The sequence below is a fragment of the Lissotriton helveticus genome, chromosome 7, assembly GCF_964261635.1.
Source record: "Lissotriton helveticus chromosome 7, aLisHel1.1, whole genome shotgun sequence".
NCBI lineage: Eukaryota > Metazoa > Chordata > Amphibia > Caudata > Salamandridae > Lissotriton > Lissotriton helveticus.
Genome location: NC_136068.1, coordinates 916,728,563 through 916,748,466, shown reverse-complemented (window position 1 = coordinate 916,748,466; position 19,904 = coordinate 916,728,563). Strand labels below are relative to the sequence as shown.

General features: G+C 46.0%; 1 protein-coding gene across 1 annotated transcript; it reads left to right on the top strand.

The window, feature by feature from the left end:
- Positions 1 to 6,344: 6,344 nt before the first annotated feature.
- On the top strand, positions 6,345 to 17,803 carry LOC144769326 (uncharacterized). Its single transcript, XM_078653396.1, is given in 3 exon segments — positions 6,345 to 8,043; positions 8,046 to 9,680; positions 17,670 to 17,803. Coding segments are annotated over 3 exon segments (3,468 nt in total).
- Positions 17,804 to 19,904: the final 2,101 nt, after the last annotated feature.

Genomic DNA, 19,904 nt, shown 5'->3' with positions numbered 1-19,904 from the left:
TAGTGATAAATATCACTCACATGCAAAGTGGGGCCCAAGATGGTCGCTATCTCCTACTAGCCGTCGCTAACTGGTGTTAGCAACAGCTAGGTAATACAGATATAATTTTATCTCCGCGAAGCGGAGCGCTGTTACAGATATATATCTTGTTTTTGAACGTTAATTTCTCAAAATGCACTGAAGCACATATATTGAGACCTAGCAAAGGCACATCGGGCTACCAGTCCCTAATATTTTACCAAGTTTCGTGCAAATCCATTCAGCCGTTCGATTATTATTATTATTTATTTTTTTTGCCCCGCGGGGCCCTTTTAAAACCTCCACATCAAACCTAGGGGATCAGCGAGGATCTACTATGCCCCCTTATGGTCATTTGCCCCTTCGCTTTGGCCTCCTCTTGTCTCTCGATCCTACCGAGAGACAAGATGGCGGCCGCTACGGACTGTTTGGAATGTTTACAGACACCGGAGAGCCAATCAGCTTCGCTACGCAAAGCTCCGTAACGCGAAAAGTACGCGAAGCGGTGCGCTGTTACAGATATATATCTTTTTTTGAACGTTAATTTCTCAAAATCCACTGAAGCACATATATTGAGACCTAGCAAAGGCACATCGGGCTACCAGTCCCTACAATTTTGCCAAGTTTCGTGCAAATCCATTCAGCCGTAAGATTATTATTATAATTTTTTTTTTTTGCCCCGCGGGGCCCTTTTAAAACCTCCACATCAAACCTAGGGGGTCAGCGAGGATCTACTATTCCCCCTTATGGTCATTTACCCCTTCGCTTTGGCCTCCTCTTGTCTCTCGATCCTACCGAGAGACAAGATGGCGGCCACTACGGACTGTTTGCGGCCACTACGGACTGTTTGGAATGTTGACAGACGCCGGAGAACCAATCAGCTTCGCTTCACAAAGCTCCGTTGCGCGAAAAGTACGCGTCCTAGGCCGCTGCCCGGTCCGCGCTTACAGATATATATCTTTTTTTAAACGTTAATTTCTCAAAATCCACTGGAGCACATATATTGAGACCTACAAAAGGCACATCGGGCTACCAGTCCCTACAATTTTGCCAAGTTTCGTGCAAATCCATTCAGCCGTTCGGTCTAAAAGTGAGGCCAACCGCCCTATGGAAATTAACATGGGAAAAACGCGTTTTGGGACCCCCCTTTTTTCTCGGCCCCCCCTTGACGAACCCCCCCCAAATTTTCAAAGGCTGCTCAGAAACAAAATGTGCCATTTTCCTGAAAATTTCAGCCAATTCCGTCCACAAACGGCAAAGTTATTAGACATAGAATTTTCAAAAATCCCATAGAGAAAAAATCCTAACTATATATACCTACTGGCGACCGCCAGTAGGTAATATATATATAGATATATATATATATATATATCTATATATATATAGATATATATATATATATAGCAGCTCCCCTGACAAAGTCAGAAAATCCAGCACTCCCAGTGAGTTTAAACCCTTTGGTTTATTTTGCACAGTAAAGAAAAACGCGTGTCGGCTCTTGCCTTCGTCAGTTTCACACTGGCGTCCGTGAGGTAAACATACATAATGGCGAAATTAAGAAAACATAAAGGTAGGACTACATGTCCAAAATCATAGGCGCCATCTTAAAGCAGTAAAACACAAATCAAATCATACTGTGGAACGTTGTCTGAATGATTAGATTGTTGTATCAGTTAAATCATTATTAAGTTCATTTCGCCCTGTATGGGCATTCATGATATTTCAAATTATTAATTCATTGAACAATAATCATAACAATTACGTCCACACTAAGTAATTTCATCGGTTGGTGGAAGAACTGAATGTCTTTTGTCCTTATGTCACGAACTATAGACACCTCTAATAGGTAATTCTTATAGAATTTAACAATAAAACAATTATCGTAAATTAAATTCATTTCCGTTCGTATATTTACAAATTTTAGGACAGCACTCTTCCAACTTCGACCCTATACATATATATACATTGATAAACACAGGTTTTTACACAGCTAGATAGTTCAGTCAGTTAATACCATTGCCCTCAATTACTACAGATGTGAAAGCAGTTCCTCCCCCGAATTCATACCCCCTGGGGACTTCGTTTGGAGCTCTATAATGTATCTAGACTCCAAACGTCTCAACTGACATTTGTAGTTTCCTCCTCTTAGGTCTTGTGTGATGCAATCTAAACTGAAGAAACTCAAAAGATTTCTGTCACTTCCATGGTGTATTGCGAAATGACGTGCCATCGGATAGCTGTCATCTTTATTCACGATGGCACGTTGATGTTCTAGTATCCTCAGCTTGACTGCCTTGATAGTACTCCCTACGTAGCGATGTCCACAGGGACATTGCAAGCAGTAGACGACAAAAGGTGTTGAGCACGTGATGAATTTAGAGATTCTAATCTTCTCTGTTTTGTGGGGAACATTGTATGACAACACTCTCTTGCTTGAGCTGCAGGCTTTGCATTTCCCACATGGGAAGCATCCATGCATAGACTGCAGCTCTTTCTTGGATTTCACATTAGGCAAGTGGCTTCGTACTAACCTGTCTTTCAGGGACTTGGTTTTCCTAAAGGTTATCATCGGATGATCTGACAATTCTTTGCCAATGACTGTATCTGATTTAAGGATATTCCAGTTCCTAAGCATAATAGCTCTGATCTTATTCGCTGCCACCGAATAGTTGGTAATTAATCGAATTATGCCCTTGCCACTTTTGCCGCTCTTACTCTGTTTCTCCTTCAGAAGTGATTCCCTTTCAATTTGTGCTACTCTCCCTTTTGCTTTTGCGAGGATCTTTTTCGAGTAACCACGCGATTCAAAACGTCTAATGCTGCCCTCAGCTGCAATTGTATAGTCTCTCTCGAGGGAGCTGTTACGTTTGATCCTTAACAGCTCACCATAGGGAATACTACTGATGAGGGATCTTGGATGGTTACTGCGTCCATGGAGGACAGAATTCCCTGCTGTCTCTTTTCTGTAGAGAGCTGTTTGAATCATGCCTGACTCTACGAAGACTTTCAGGTCAAGAAAACTGACCTCTTCTTTACTTATCTCATAAGTAAATCTAAGATTTAGGTCATTTGTATTAAGGGACCTGATGTATTCCTCAGCCGAGGATTCCGGTCCCTTCCAAATGAGGAAGAGGTCGTCTATATACCTCCTCCAGCAGATCAAATGATCCACCCACACTGCCTTCTCATCGGCCCAGGCTACCTGCTTCTCCCACCAGCCTACGAATAAATTCGCATAGCTGGGGGCGAAGCAGGTACCCATCGCCGTCCCTCTTGTCTGTCTATACCTCTGTTCCTGGAAGACAAAGATGTTGTTATTCAAACAAAATGATATGAACTCTAATATCATCTTGCTATGTTCCAAATATCTTGCAGAGCGTGAGTTCAAAAATGTTTTCACTGCTCTTATTCCATCCACGTGTCCAATGCTAGTATAAAAGCTGGAGATGTCCATGGTTATCATAATCATGTCATCTTCCCATTTAATGTCTTGTATCTGCCGTAGGAAGTCTTTAGTGTCCCTGGTATAGGAACTTAATTGCATGACCCATGGTGCTAGGAAAAGATCGATAAATTTGGACATCTTCTCAGTTAGTCCTCCAATGGAGGAGACAATGGGTCTCCCAGGTGGTCTAGTGGGGTCTTTATGTACTTTAGGCAGGTGGTAAAAACAGGGGAGTCTGGGTTGTTGATTTTGCAGATAGAGATGTTCTTCCTTTGCTAGGATCCCCCTGTTATGCCAATAATCAATTAGTAAATGATATTCGTGGATGCTAGTGAGGTATTCTTTTTCTGTAGTCAGTGAATAATTGGTACGATCTTGGAGCTGGTTGAGAGCTTCTTTGCAGTAATTTGCACGATCTTGAATGACAATATTGCCGCCCTTATCTGAGGGCTTAATAACAATGGAGTCGTCCTTTTCTAAACTGGAAATTGCTGCCCTCTCATCAGATGTCAGATTCCATCTTATATTGTTCTTATTTTCAGACTCCTCTTTTGACAATTTCTGCAATTCTCTGTATATATATATATATATATTTTCCACTCAATCTCTCCAGTAGAGAGACAAACGGGTCTCACTCCAAAGGTCGTTTTGCAATTTTTCTTTTTCTTTTATTTAAATTCTCTTTGCAGCAAAGGGCAGTTAAAACGATCTACGCGTTTCGGTGTTCCCTGACACCTTGCTCACAATATATATATTACCTACTGGCAGCCGCCAGTATATATTACCTACTGGCAGCCGCCGCCAGTAGGTAGTTTTGGTTAGGACCTAGTTTCCATAGGAAAAGCATTTTTGTTTTCTCAATATCTTTGGCGCCGGTTGACAAATCTTCACGAGATTTTCAAAACTAGTGACCCGCTCCGGTCAGCTCCTGCCTTGAAGGTTTCGGGGTGATTCGACACGCAGGGGCTGAGAACAAAGGGGCGGTCCGAAAACATATTCTCTAACCGTGGGCGTGGTGCTCCGCTCCTTCCACGGAGTGTGCGTAGTGTTGCCTACTTTGCTATCTGGGAAGTAGGCATAGTAGGCAGGCTATGCACACGCCATGGAGGAGCGTTGTTGCCTGTCACCCTCCTCCCTCCCGCCCTCTTTTAAATGCCCTTACAATCATTAAAAGCATTGTAAAAGTAATAAAAAAGACTTACCTGAGATGTGGCGTCCCGAGGCTCCCTCTACCTGCTTTATTGCAGAGTTCTTCCTCACAAATGCACAGGCGCAGGCGCCCGCGCATGCGCATTTCTCGCGAGAAATGCGCATGAGCATGTGAGGAAGAAGTTGGCGGCGCTTAGTGGGGCTACGCGGAGTGTGCGGGTGTGCACAGATTCCCCCCCACTTCGTGGTGCTCCACGTAGCCCCACTACGCCCACTTGCCCAGGGTTATTATTTTCCCCATGTAATTTTCCATAGGAAACTTTAGACACAGCTATAGCCCAAACTGATGAATGGATTTATCAAAAAGGTAGCCCTTGGTTCAGAAATAGCCCTTTTTTAAAATGGTGTAAATCCATTCGGTAGTTCCTGAGAAATTTGAAAAAGAAAATGTTTCGATATCTGGGGACGCGTTGGAGTCACAACCCCTCCCGAGCACGAGCTTCACTGTGATTGGCTCCCAACACTCCAAACCAGGAAGTGTTGGCAGCCATCTTGTGGCTCTGTAGAACCGAGTCACAAGAAAACAGTGAAAAATATGTTTAAAAACAAGAAAAGGGGGCATGGTAGAAACCCTGACCCCCTAGGCCTGCTCATTTGTATATTTCAGCGAAATTCACGCTGGGGTCGCGAATTACGCTTCATTTAATTTAGGCCCCCGGTTGGGCCGGGTCCCGGGGGCATTGCAAAAATATATTAGCAGTGGCCCCCACAGCCCCGGGGACCGGGGCTATGTTTGGAATATGCGGGGACTGCCAATCCCGGGACCTACTTGATTTGTGGGGGGGACCTCCAATGCCCCCGCAAGCCCCGGGGACCACCACCCTCCAGGGCTTTTGCCAAATATTGGTAGGGGGTACACAGCCCCCCACACCCCCCATGGACTGCCACCTTCCTGGGGCACTAAAAATGTAAAATGGGAGGTCCCGGGGCTTCATTCACGTTGGGAGGGGGCCGTGCTGCCCCCTCCTGGAGCCCTTGATGGCCCTGGGGACCACTACCTCCCGGGGCTAACTCCTGCAGTGTCCAGGGGGGCCCACCCTGGGACACTGCTGTTTGATACGGTAGGGTGGGATCCGTGCGGCTCCCGCCCTGCCATACCAAACTTACTTTGGATTTTGGAAGCGAGAGAAATCCAAAGCGGATTGCTTTTCAGGCCAGGTGAAGGGCGAATACAAAGCTAGTCTTAAGAGTTATCATGCGCTCATCAGAAAGGCTAGGGCTATCCACTACAAGGAAAGGATTGAGACAGCTGAGAATTCAGCTAAAGAGCTGTTCATCTATATATATATATAAACAAATGTATGTCTGTCTGTCTGTTTGTCCTTTATTCATTACTACACCATTCACCCGATCGCCATGAAACTTTGAAACCGCTCGAATGAAACAGGAGAGCAACAAGAATCAAGATTGGAAACCGATCGATTACGCACTGCTCAAGCCCGCTCGAGTTAAACAGGAGAGCAACGAGAATCAAGATTGGAAGCCGATCGAGTACGCACTGCTCAAGTCCTTTCGAATGAAACAATTGACCAACGGAGAGCAAGACTGGAAACTGAATTGAGCACGCAATGTTCGATCCAAGAGGACACTTCACGCTGATTTGAATCTTGCTGCATTCCATTACAAGGCTGATTATGATTACAGTCTTCATCGAAGTGTCGTTATTGGAAAAATGGACAAGTTATGCGAATTTTGCTATGCATTGAAATTTAAGAATAAAACTCCAGGAATGTGCTGCGCAGGTGGAAAAGTGAAATTGCCAGAATTGCATTTACCACCCAAACCATTATCAGCGTTGGTATCAGGTGACACAAGCCAGTCTAAATATTTCTTGGCAAACATACGCAAGTACAATTCATGTTTCCAAATGACATCCTTCGGTGCAACAGAAATCATACGTGACAATTACATGCCAACGTTTAAAGTCCAAGGGCAAATTTATCATTGTGCTGGATCACCTCTACCACTGCCAGATTCAGATCACAAATTTCTCCAAATTTATTTCATGGGAACCACTGATGAACAAGTTGATCAACGTTGTCGAATCAATACCAGCACTAATCGAGAAATTGTTGATGCGTTACAAAATGTATTCGATCAACACAGCAAATTAGTTCGACTGTTCAGGACGGCCCTCGAGCGAATGCCAGCTGATGATTATGTTGTTGTCATTAGAGCTGACAAAACACCAGCCGGCCAACACGAAAGACAATACAACGCACCAACAACTAATGAATTGGCGATCGTCATAGTTGGCGAACAATTTAACTTGCGTGATATAATTCATTGCTCATACGATGCATTGCAATATCCATTTTTATTCTGGCAAGGAGAAGATGGATATCATTTCAACATCAAAATGAGAAATCCACAAACACATGAGGAGACCAATAAGAAAGTCAGTGCCATGAATTACTATTCATATCGATTGATAATTCATGAGAACCAAGACAATCACATTTTGAAATGTCGGCAATTGTTCCATCAATACATTGTCGATATATATGCAAAAATCGAGACCGAACGACTTCTCTTCATTCGATTGAATCAAACCAAACTGCGCTCAGAAGAATATATTCATTTACGCGACGCAATTGCTACGGATGGCAATCCCAATGAACTGGGAAAAATTATCATACTGCCGGCTACATTCACAGGAAGCCCACGGCACTTACATGAATACGCACAAGATGCAATGACTTATGTTCGCGCATATGGCCGTCCAGATTTTTTCATAACATTCACGTGCAATCCTACGTGGAATGAAATTAAAGAACTTCTGTTGCCTGGACAATCGTGTTCGGATCGCCATGACATCATCGCACATGTGTTCCAACAAAAATTGAAATCTATGATGGATTTCATTGTCAAACATCATGTTTTTGGAGAGACACGCCGTTGGATGTATCCCATTGAATTGCAGAAAAGAGGATTACCGCATGCACACACTTTGATTTGGTTGATCGACAAAATTACACCATACAAAATTGATGCAGTCATCTCAGCAGAAATACCAGATGTCAACATTGAACCAGGCTTATTTGAAGTTGTTACCAAAAACATGATTCATGGTTCATGTGGCGCGATCAACAACAATTCTCCGTGCATGAAGGATGGAAAATGCACGAAACGATATCCAAGAGACTTACACGCCGAAACTATCACTGGAAATTATGGATATCCACAATATCATCGACAATCAACTGGAGATGGTGGCAAACTCATCACTCTAAAAGTGCGCAACAATGACATTGAAGTCGATAATCGTTGGATTGTGCCGTATTCACCATTACTCTCAAAGACGTTCAAAGCACACATCAATGTCGAGTATTGCAATTCAGTGAAATCAATCAAATACATTTGCCAATATGTCAAGATATGGCAGTTTTTGGAGTGGAAAATGCATCTGCAACAATCGATAAAATCAAACGATATCAATTGGAACGCTACATTAGTAGCAATGAAGCTGTTTGGCGTATTTTCTCCTTTCCAATTCATGAACGTCATCCAACAGTTGTTCATTTGGCAGTGCATCTTGAAAATGGACAGCACGTGTATTTTACAACAGAAAGTGTATATGCAAGAGCATTTTCGCCATCGCAAACAACGTTAACTGCGTTCTTCTCATTGTGCACAGATGATTTGTTCGCAAGAACGCTACTTTATTCAGAAGTGCCAAAATACTACACATGGAATGCAACTGCGAAAAAGTTTCAACGTCGTAAACAGGGCAAACCAGTTGAAGGACATCCAAATTTATATTCGTCCGACACGTTAGGCCGTCTGTATACAATTCATCTAAACAATCAAGAATGTTTTTACTTGCGATTACTGTTAGTTAACGTACGTGGACCGAAATCCTTCCAAGAAATGAGAACAGTAAATCGTGAAGTATGTGCGAACTATCGAGAAGCTTGCCAAGAATTAAATCTTATTGAAAACGATGCCCATTGGGACACAGCACTCGCTGATGCATCGAATACTGCTCAACCACAGCAAATACGCACGTTATTTGCGATAATAATCACAACGTGTTTCCCATCCAATCCGAAATATCTTTGGGAAAAATACAAAGATTACATGAGTGAAGACATCCTACGTCGTTTGCGTGCCACAAATCCGGACATGCAATTCACACCAAACGTGTATAATGAGGCGTTGGTTTCGATCGAGGATATATGTTTAGCAATCGCTAACAAAATATTGGTGCAGTTGGGAATGTGTGCACCGAATCGATCTGCAAATGACGCTTATGATCGTGATTTGCAACGTGAAACACACTTCGATGTCGATAATTTGGGTACATTTGTTGAAAAAAATCTTCCAAAATTGGTTCCAGAACAACGCATTGTATATGACACAATCATGCAAGCAATTACAAATCAAAGCGGCGGATTGTACTTTATAGATGCGCCCAGAGGTACAGGCAAAACTTTTCTCATTTCAATCATTTTGGCAACCATACGATCACAGAATAAAATTGCACTGGCAATTGCATCATCTGGAATTACGGCAACACTTTTGGATGGTGGTCGAACAGCGCATTCAGCACTGAAATTGCCGTTAGATTTGCAAACCACTAACACGCTAACATGCAATATCACCAAAAATTCCGGAATGGGCAAAGTTCTCCAAACATGTGAACTTATCATATGGGACGAATGCACAATGGCTCACAAAAAAGCATTGGAAGCGCTTGATCGTACACTGCAAGATTTGAGGGGAAATGGACAGCCCTTCGGTGGAGCACTCATTTTATTGTCTGGTGATTTTCGACAAACTCTGCCAGTTATACCACGTTCAACACCGGCTGATGAACTTAATGCATGTCTCAAATCATCAGTTCTATGGCTACATGTAAAGAAATTGACTTTGAAAACCAATATGCGTGTTCAACTACAAAATGATGCATCCGCCGAACGTTTCGCAAAACAATTGCTGGATATTGGGAATAAGAAGATGACAATCGACAGATCTACTCAATGTATCACATTGCCAACAAACTTTTGTAAGATGACATCAACCAAAGACAAATTGATTCAAAATGTTTTCCCAAATATCACGCAGAATTACAAAAATCATCAGTGGCTCAGTGCACTTGCTATATTGGCAGCTACGAACAACGATGTAAATGCCATCAATTTCAGCATTCAAAACGGAATACCAGGCGAAGCGACAACGTATAAGTCCATCGATACTGTGATGAATCAAGACGAAGTTGTCAATTACCCAATGGAATTCTTGAATTCACTGGATTTTCCCGGTATGCTACCGCATATTTTGACATTGAAAATTGGCGTGCCTATCATTCTTCTCCGAAACATCAATCCACCATGACTTTGCAACGGTACAAGGCTTTCGGTGAAAAAGATGATTAACAATGTCATCGAAGCTACAATTTTGAATGGGAAATTCAAGGGGGAAGATGTACTGTTGCCACGTATTCCAATGATCCCAACAGATATGCCATTTGAATTCAAACGTTTACAGTTTCCTGTGGGACTCGCTTTTGCAATGACCATCAACAAAGCACAAGGACAATCGCTGCAAGTGTGTGGACTCCATTTGTAGAATCCATGCTTCTAACATGGACAACTGTATGTGGCCGGCTCACGCGTCAGAAAACCTTCTGATTTATTTGTGTACGCACCAGACGGAAAAACAAAAAATATTGTGTATCCAAAAGCACTTGAATAAATAAATAGAATTCAAACGACACTTTGAAATGTTTTCCATATTAAAATGAATAAGTTTCAATAAAAATGACACAATGTAAATTGAATGTTAACATAACAAGTTTCCTTAAATTTCCTTTCTTATGAGATCGCAGCAACGCGCGACGGGTCAGCAAGTGGTTTATAAAGAGATATCCTCCTTAGCGGACACTGCAGCTCCCATTATAGGCGCAGAGGTGTCATGCAACCGGGTGGCCGATTTGTTTGCAGAGAAGGTGGAGAAGATTTACTCCACCTTCCCAGTCTCTGCACGAGATACCTGGGCTATGATATGCGATGTTTGCTTACCTGCTAGTGAGGGTCTAATGCGGCAAAAATGAGTTTGACGGCCAGGCGCGGGACGGAGCCGGGAGGACGCAAAATGGCGACGCCCTGATATGCAGAGGAATCGGGACGAATAAGGGGTTACAACGAGACATGAAAACCTGCGGCGATACTCGTAAGGTGGCGATTGGAAGATGCCTCGCTCCGCGAGCATGAAATCAGCCTGAAACACAGCGTGAGCGAGGTAATGCTGGTGTGTGCCCCATATCCAAACGCGCTTGTAGGGAGCAACAAAATGGCGGCGCCCAGGACGATATGCAGTGCAGCACTCCCGGACCAGCCTCACGTCGGATGGACAAATCTATGCAAGTTTTACCTGTCCTGATGAGCATCTTCACCGGGACAAGGACCGCTCCTCTGTGAAGGTACGAGCGCGCAAGCCCCCAACAGAGCCTTGCTCTACCAGTCCACCGATGCCTGTCCTCAAAATGGCCACCACTGCATATCCCACGGCCCCCTCCATCTATGTCTACTAGCGCTCGCAGAGCCCCTGGGCCCCCAACGATAAGAGCAAGGCCTCCTACTTTCTCTATATGTTCAGGGGTGACCTGGAATTCCGGAAACAAGGGCGCACATCTATAATCGGAGCCTCACTACACCACTACAATGCGCCTGGCCCCAAGATGGCCGACCCCCGACTTTCAGAGATCCCCTACATCTGACGGGTGTTTTACGTACGATGACCCGATGTTTAAAGAGAAACAACTTCCTGACCAAGGTCTGAGCCTCTTTCAACGACAATGAACCCTTGAGATATTCTTTGCTCCAGCAACTCTCCAATCCCTTCCAGCCTCTGTATGACACAACCCTTCCCTGCCACTAACCTCTGCCCTCACCTGTCCTTGCCCTAGCCCCCACCCTGTTTACCTGTGAATTTCCTGCGTCATTTGAGAGCTAGTTATTTTGTCTGTTGCCTGATGGAGCTACATGGTTTAGCTATAGGGGAGACAGGTCGAGATTCCCTCCTTGGACGTCACATACCCAGTCGGTCTTTAGCCAGACTTCCTTTCGTCTCTACTGTCGTCTTTTCCCGCTCCCTCCCTCTATTTATATCTCTACTTCTCTCCTCTCTCAATGTATTGAGACTGAACTATTCTGTCTGATGCCCGATGGAGCTACCTGGTTTAGCTATAGGGGAGATGGGCTGTGGACTCCCTCCTTGGTCGTCACCTACTCAATCGGCCTTTAGACAGACTTCTTTTTGTCTCCCCTTGTTGTCTCTTCCCCTATCCTCCCTTCTCTCACCCTCCCCTCTACGCTCCATTATTTTACCCTCCATATTCTTTTAATGTTTCCCTTGAGACCCAGCTATTTGGCCAAAGCCCAGTGGAGCTACCTGATAGCTATAGAGCAGATGGGTTTTGGGACTTCCCCCTCGACCGTCACCTACCCAGCCGGACTTTGGGCAGACCTTCCTTCGTCTTTCTGCTCTATCTCCCCACCACTCCTTTACCCTTCCCCCTTCCCCTCTACACTCCACTTATCTCGTCTTCAATGCTCTTGTAATTGTTTTTCTACCAACTGTTGTAAATTGAAACTGATGTAATCTTGTAATTTTGTTGAACCTCATGTAAAGCGCTCTGATACCTCCGGGTCTAGCCAGCGCTATATAAAACTCTTTAAATAAAATAAATAAATAAATGTTGGAGACAGAGCGCCTCGCCAAATTTGTTGTCCCTCTCCCAGAGATTCTCAAGAAGATAGCCATCAGCTTCAAGTCTGGCTGACCCAGAGATCCCGCTTCCCCTAAGGTGCTTAGAGGGAGTATTGAGACTCTCGAGCCCTGTATAAGACACCTTTTGGAGCTCTCTTTCACCTCAGGAATAGTTCCAGAAAGATGGAAAGAGGCAGTTGTTCTACCTCTACAAAAGAAACCTCACATTAGTGTGGACCATCTGGATAATGTGCGCCCTATCTCACTGCTACCATACTATGCAAAAGTTGCGGAGAAGGTAGTAAATATCCAGTTGACGGCACATATATGCAAACATAATCTCCTTCACCCTACTCAGTCGGGGTTTCAGGCCCTCTATTCCACTGAATCAGCTCTGCTCCTTTCCATAGAGACCATTCAGAAATATTTAGACGAGGGACAGGCGGCGGCCTTAATTCTATTAGATTTAAGTGCCGCCTTCGACACTGTTGCCCACCACACCCTGCTGCAATGTCTGAGGAAAGGAGGTGTGGCAGGTAGTGCCTTGAACTGGATGGAATCCTTCCTGTCTGAGCGCAGCTTCCAGGTGACGCAGGGATCCCACTACTCTAAAGATATTACGTTGGAACAGGGGGTGCCACAGGGTCCTCCCTGAGTCCGACTTTGTTTACTCTCTACATCACTCCCTTGGCGGAGATTGCGGAAAGATTCGGGGTCAATGTTGTGTCCTACGCCAAAGATACTCAACTGGTGGTATCCCTCACACAGGCACAGGATAAGGCAGCCTTCAATTTCGTGACTTGCCTTCAAGAACTGGCATCTTGGATGGCTAACAACTGCCTGAAACTGAATGGCAACAAGACCGAGGTGCTTGTCATAGGGAACGCACCATCAGTATGGTCATCGGCATGGTGGCCCCAGACTCTGCGACCCACCCCCACATCCTGCGAACAGGTTAAGAACCTTGGGGTATGGTTGGACACTAAGCTCTCTTTTGAGTACCATACCAGGCGAGTGGCAGACCCCTGTTTTGGAATCCTGTGTGGTCTCCGGAAAACCCTAGATGTGCTGCCTATTTCAGCCAGGAAAACCATGGTGCATGCCCTGGTGACACCGCGTCTGGATTATGGGAACATACTGTACCTGGGTGCAACTGCTAGAATGCATGCAGAGACTCCAACGTATCCAGAACGCAGCAGCACGTCTAGTTTTAATGCTTCCTAAAAGAGCCTCTTCCAAGAGGGCTTTAGCCTCTCTTCACTGGCTTCCGATCAGGGAGAGAGCTCTGTTCAAAGCTTTGTGTGTAGGCCAATCGGATCATTCAAAGGAAGGGTCCCTCCTACCTGCATGACTTTCTAACTCCCTACTCTCCGACCCGGCAACTAAGATCTAGCTGGACAGGGCAGGTGTGCATCCCCACCATCAGGAGAGTAAGGATGGGTGGCCGCTCCTTTCGCTATTTGGCAGCTCAGCAGTGGAACAAACTTCCTCAGAGCCTCCGGCTGGAGGTCTCTGAGATTGTCTTCCGTAAAGAACTGAAAACATACCTCTCCCCCCTGTTTAGATCCCCCTTGCTATGTTCAGTCTCAGCATGCCCTCTTGAGATGCCTAGCGTGGTTTGTTCCACAGCGCGGGGACACACTAGTCTAGTGTAACCAGGCGCTTTATAAATGTGATTATTATTATTATATTTCCACACTGGGAGCTGCATGTCAGCAGCTCCCCGTGTGTAAAAGCAATGCTGGCTCCTGCAGGATGCGGGGAGCTGGCGGGACCGTGGGGGAATTGGGGTCACCCCATGGTCCCTAACGGATAGGGCCAGCTCCGGGGGATGGGGTCCCTGGGGCTAGAAGAGGCCTGGGAGGGGGGCCACGCGGCACCCTCCCAAAAAAAATACAAAATACAAAATAAATAAATAAAGGTAGGCCCCGGGGATGGGGTCCCTGGGGCCAATAGAGGCCTCAGGAGGGGTGTCATGGAGACCCCCTCCATATAAAATTTAATATTTGTGGCCATGCCCCGGGGGATGTGGTCCCTGGGGCTAGAAGTGGTCTGGGATGGGGGCCACAGAGCCCCACTCCCCCAAAAATGTTTAGAAAATAAATAAATAAAGGCCGGCCCGGGGGCTGGGGTCCCCGGGGCCAATAGAGGCCTCAGGAGGGGGGCCACACAGCCCCCCTCCTTAAAAAATTTAATAAATGTGGCCATGCCCCGGGATGGGGTCCCCGGGGCCTGAATTGGCCATGGGAGGGGGGTCCATGTGGCCCCTTCCTGTTCAGATTTTTTTTTTAAAAGGGGTCAGGCGCTGGGGCCACAAAGCTCCCTTCTAAAAAAAAGAAAAAAAAAAAAGACCGGCATCGTGCCGGAGGTCCCGCTGCCTCCCGACAACACTCTGCAAACGTGCCCTGTGCCGTGTTTTAAGTTGGGGAATTAATTTCCCTTCAATACTGGGGGTCCCTGGGGGCCAGCTAGCCCACCAGGTACCTCCAGTATGCGCCACAGGGCTGCCTTGCAGAGAGGTGGTTCGAGGCCACACACCTTTAAAAACCTCTCTGCAATGCAGCCCTGTGGTGCTTACTGGAGGTACCTGGTGGGCTTGTTGGACCCGTGGGACCTTCAGGATTCAAGGGGACTTGATCCCCCAACTTAAAACGCACCACATGCTTGTTTGCACAGCGGTGAAGGGGGGGGCTGATGTGATATGTGTGCAAATATGCCCTGTGGCGCGTTTTAAGTTGGGGAATGAATTCCCCTTCAATCCTGTGGGTGCCGGGGGGCCAACTAGCCCACCATGTACCTCCAGTTAGCACAACAGGGCTGTGTTGCAGAGAGGTGGTTCGAGGCCGTGCCCCTTTTTACACCTCTCTGCAACGCAGCTCTGTGGCGCTTACTGGAGATACCTGGTGGACTCATTGGACCCAGGCACCTTCAGGATTTAAGGGGACTTAATCCCCCAACTTAAATCGAGCCATGTGGTGCGCTTGCACAGTGGTGAAGGCAGGGGGCGGGGCCTTGATGTGACAAGTGTGCAAACGCGCTCCGTGGTGCATCTTAAGTTGGGTGATTAAGTCCCCTTGTATTAGTGAGGGTCCCTGGGGGCCAACTAGCCCACCAGGTACCTTCAATAAGCGCAACAGAGTTGCGTTGCAGAGAGGGGAAAAAAGAGGCATGGCCTCAGACCACCTCTCTGCAATGCAGCACTGTGGTGCTTACTGTAGATACCTGGTGGGCTAGATGGGCCCCAGGGACCCTAAGGATTCAAGGGGACTTATTCCCCTAACTTAAAACATGCAATGGGGCGCTTTTGCACACTTGTCACATCAGGCCCCACCCCCTCCCTTCACCACTGTGCAAACGGGCCCTCTGGCACGTTGTAAGTTGGGGGATTAAGTTTCCTTGAATCCTGAGGGTCCCTTGGGTCCAACTAGCCCACCATGTACCTCCGGTAAGTGCCACAGAGCTGCGTTGCAGAGAGGTGTAAAAAGGGGCATGGCCTTGGACCACCTCTCTGCAACGCAGCTCTGTGGTGCTTACTGGAGGTACCTGGTGGGCTAGTTGTCCCCCAGGGACCCTCAGGATTCAAGGGGAATTAATCCCCAACTTAAAACCTGCCAGGGGGTGCGTTTGGAAAGTGGTGAAGGGAGGGGGCTGGACTTATGTGACATGTGTGTAATCACTCTGCCAAAACCCAAGCACTTATAAATTCACCATGCACTCTCCTTGCAGTATTATAATCATTTAGTCAGTACCCATGCACTCATGCAATGACCCATGCACTAACTCATGCACTGCTACAATACCCTGAGCACTACCCATGCAGTCCAGCCATCGCCCTGGCAGTACCATGCACTCCTTGAATCACCCAGCCATCACCATGTACTTATCCAATCACTCCACCAAAACCCAAGAACTTATAAATTCACCATGCACTCTCCTTGCAGTACTCTAATTTTCCAGTCGGTACCCATGGACTCATGTAATGGCCCAGGCACTAACACATGCACTGCTACAATCCCTAAGCACTTCCCATGCAGACATCTAACCACCTACACACTACTGATTCACTCCTCCAATTACCCAGGTAGTACCCATGCACTCCAGAAATCCCTCTGTCACTACCCATGCACTCCTCCAATCACCCAGCCAGCACTATGTACTTATCCAATCACTCCACCAAAACCAAAGCAGTTCTAAAATCACCATGCACTGTCCTTGCAGCACTCTAATCATCCAGTCACTACCCATGTACTCATGCAATGACCCAGTCACTAACACATGCACTGCTGCATTCCATTGAGGACCACCTATGCAGTCCAGTAATCTCCCTGGTACTACCTATGGAGTCCTCCAATTACCCTGCCAGTCCAATGTCCTTATCCAATCACTGCGCCAAAACCCAAGCACTTATAAATTCACCATGCACTCTCCTTGCATTACTCTAATCATCCAGTCGCTACCTATGTAGTCATGCAATGATCCAGGCACTAACACATGTACTGCTACAATCCCTGTGTACTACCCATGCAGTCCTCTAACCACCTACACACTTCTCATTCCCTCCTTCAATTCCCCTGGTAGTACCCTGGTAGTACCCATGCAGTCCAGCAATCACCCTGTCGCTCCCCGAGCAGTCCTCCAGCCACCCAGCCACTATCATGTACTAATCCAAACACTCCGCCAATACCCAAGCACTTATTAATTCACTCTGGCACTCTCCTTGTAGTATTCTATTCTTTCAGTAAGTAGCTATGTACACATGCACTCCCTGTGCACTCCTCCAGTCACCCAGCCACTACCATGTACTAATCCAATCACTGCGCCAAAACCGAAGCACTTATAAAATCACCATGCACTCTTCTTGTAGCACTTTAATCATCCAGCCTCTACTCATGTACTCATGCAATGACCCAGGCATTAACTCTTGGCAAATACAGAGGAGGTCATGCTAATCACAGGGGTACCCCAACGCATAGTGTTCCCTAGTGTATGTAGGTGTTTTCACTGTATTCTGAGTGTCTTTTAGCACGGCACTGGCTCTAGGCCTGGTTAGTCAGAGTCAGTTACCACCAGTACCGATCAGCAAAAGGTTGGGGGCACAGGAAATATTTAAAATTTACTTTGTCCCAGAACATATGGTTCTTTTCATGTTTTCCATGTGTTTATACAAACAATTGTGTTGTATATGGCTTTAGGATGTCAATCTTTTTATTCTAAGTTAAGTTCATGTTAGTTATACGTTTGTACTTTTAAATGTTTGTAATTTTATATGTCATATTTATACTAGCTTTGTTTAATATTTTCAGCCTTGATGAAGTCTTAGTGCAAGACGAAACACGTGTTGGCAAACTACGTCCTGTGAGATCTTATATGAAATCTTTGAACATTAATAAAGAGTTGATGAAATCAGAAGACATTTGACACTGAATTTACTTTGGATTGCTTGAATCTTCATTCTTGGAATTGATGTTTGTTGTATGTTTTGCTCTATTGTCTACAGTGGATAGATTGATCCTTTAATAAGCAATCACTTAGCTACGACTTAAAAGATAGGACTTTCAGGTGTGCTTTGGTCAAGCCTCACTTTAGTTTTCAGATACTAACATATACTTACTCTCTTAAACAATCACTCATAGAAACACACACTCCTCCATTACAGATATTCTTGCAATCACTCACTCTCACATATAGTAATTTATATACTACAACACTCACATATACTGCTTTAAAACATATGTAGTTGCTCACACATGCACCATTGAGAACTCCATTCACTCACCAACACATTCATACACACACTCACCCACCCATACAGTTGTTTCCATATGCACTCTTGAACCCATACACCCAGTGAAACAACCACTCACATAACAAACTATGCACAGAGTCACACCCCCCCCACCCACAAACACACTCAGGCACCCATACAGATACTCAGACAACCAATAAATAACCCATATAGACACTCATGTAGTTACTCACCAAGCTATGCAGCTGCTTACACACCAACTAACAGACTAATGAAGACATTCACACAGTTTAGTCACTAACCCAAGCATTCAGTAAGGCACATTTAATCACTCACTCATATAGTCAGTCACACACCTACTAAATAATCCATTCAGACACTCATACACCCACTCATACTTCAATACACCTTGGTGTGTGTGTATATATATATATATATATAAAAAACATATTTTATACTTTACAGAAACACATATTTACTGGATGAGGTCATCAGTGATATCATTGGTGATGTAATTTGAGATGTCATCAGTGATGTCTCTGAGCATGCCATGAGTGATGTAATATGTGACGTCATCAGCAGTGCATTGCGAGGCGTGAGTTCTAGTTAGGTCTACTAACTAAAACGGCAGAATTTCTATGGTTGAAGAGAGGTGTTCAGAGGTCACTGCCATTTTTACACCTCTCTGCAACGCAGCTCCGTGATGCTTTCTGGAGGTACCTGGTGGGGTAGTTGGCCCCAGGGGACCTCAGGATTGAAGAGGAATTAATTTCCCAACGTAAAACGCGCCACAGGGCGTGTTTGCACACATATCACTTCTGTCCCCGCCCCCTACCTTCACCACTGTGCAAACGCACCCCGTGGCGTGTTTTAAGTTGGGGGATTAGGTCCCCTTGAATCCTGAGGTCCCCTGGGGACCAACTAGCCCACCAGGTACCTCCAGTAAGCACCACGGAGCTGCGTTGCAGAGGGGTGTAAAAAGGGGCGTGGCCTCAGAACACCTCTCTGCAACGCAGCCCCCTGGCGCATACTGGAGGTTCCTGGTGGGCTAGTTGGCACCTAGGGACCCCCAGTATTCAAGGGGAATGTGTTCCACATCTGCAAACGCACCACGGGGCGCGTTTGCAGAGTGGTGCAAGGAGGGGGCGTGGCCTCCTGCACAATCCTGTTTTTTAAAACTTTTTTTTAAGTAGGGGGCTGTCTAGCGCCCCTTCTTGTTCTAAATTATTGGCCCTGGGGACCCCATCCCCCAGGGTCTGCCCTCCAATTTTTTTTTAAATGCAAAAATCGGGAAGGGGGTTGCGTGGCCCCCCTCCCGAGGCCATAATCTGCCCGTGGACCCCATCCCCCGGGGCATGGCCCATTTTTTTTAATATTATTTTTTTGGAGAAGGGCTGCCTTACCCCCCCTCCTGTGGCCACTTATGGCATGGGGACCCCATCCCCCGGGCCCGCCTTTATTTTTATTTAAATTTCAATTTGAGGAGCGGGGCCGTGAGGCCCCCCTCCTGGGCCACGAATAGCCCTGGGAACCCCATCCCCGGCACTGGCCCTCTCCGTTGGAGGCGGTGGGGGGGTCCCCAATCCCCCCAAGGTACCAGTCGGCTCCCCGCGTCCTGCAGGAGCCGGCATTGCTTTTCCACATGGAGAGCAGCTAACACACTGCTCCCCCTGTGGAAAAGCAATCTGCTTTGCTATTTGGAAGAGACAGAAGATGTCCTGCTCTCTCTTCCAAATAGCAAAGCAGTTTGCAATGACAGGGTGGGAGCCGCGA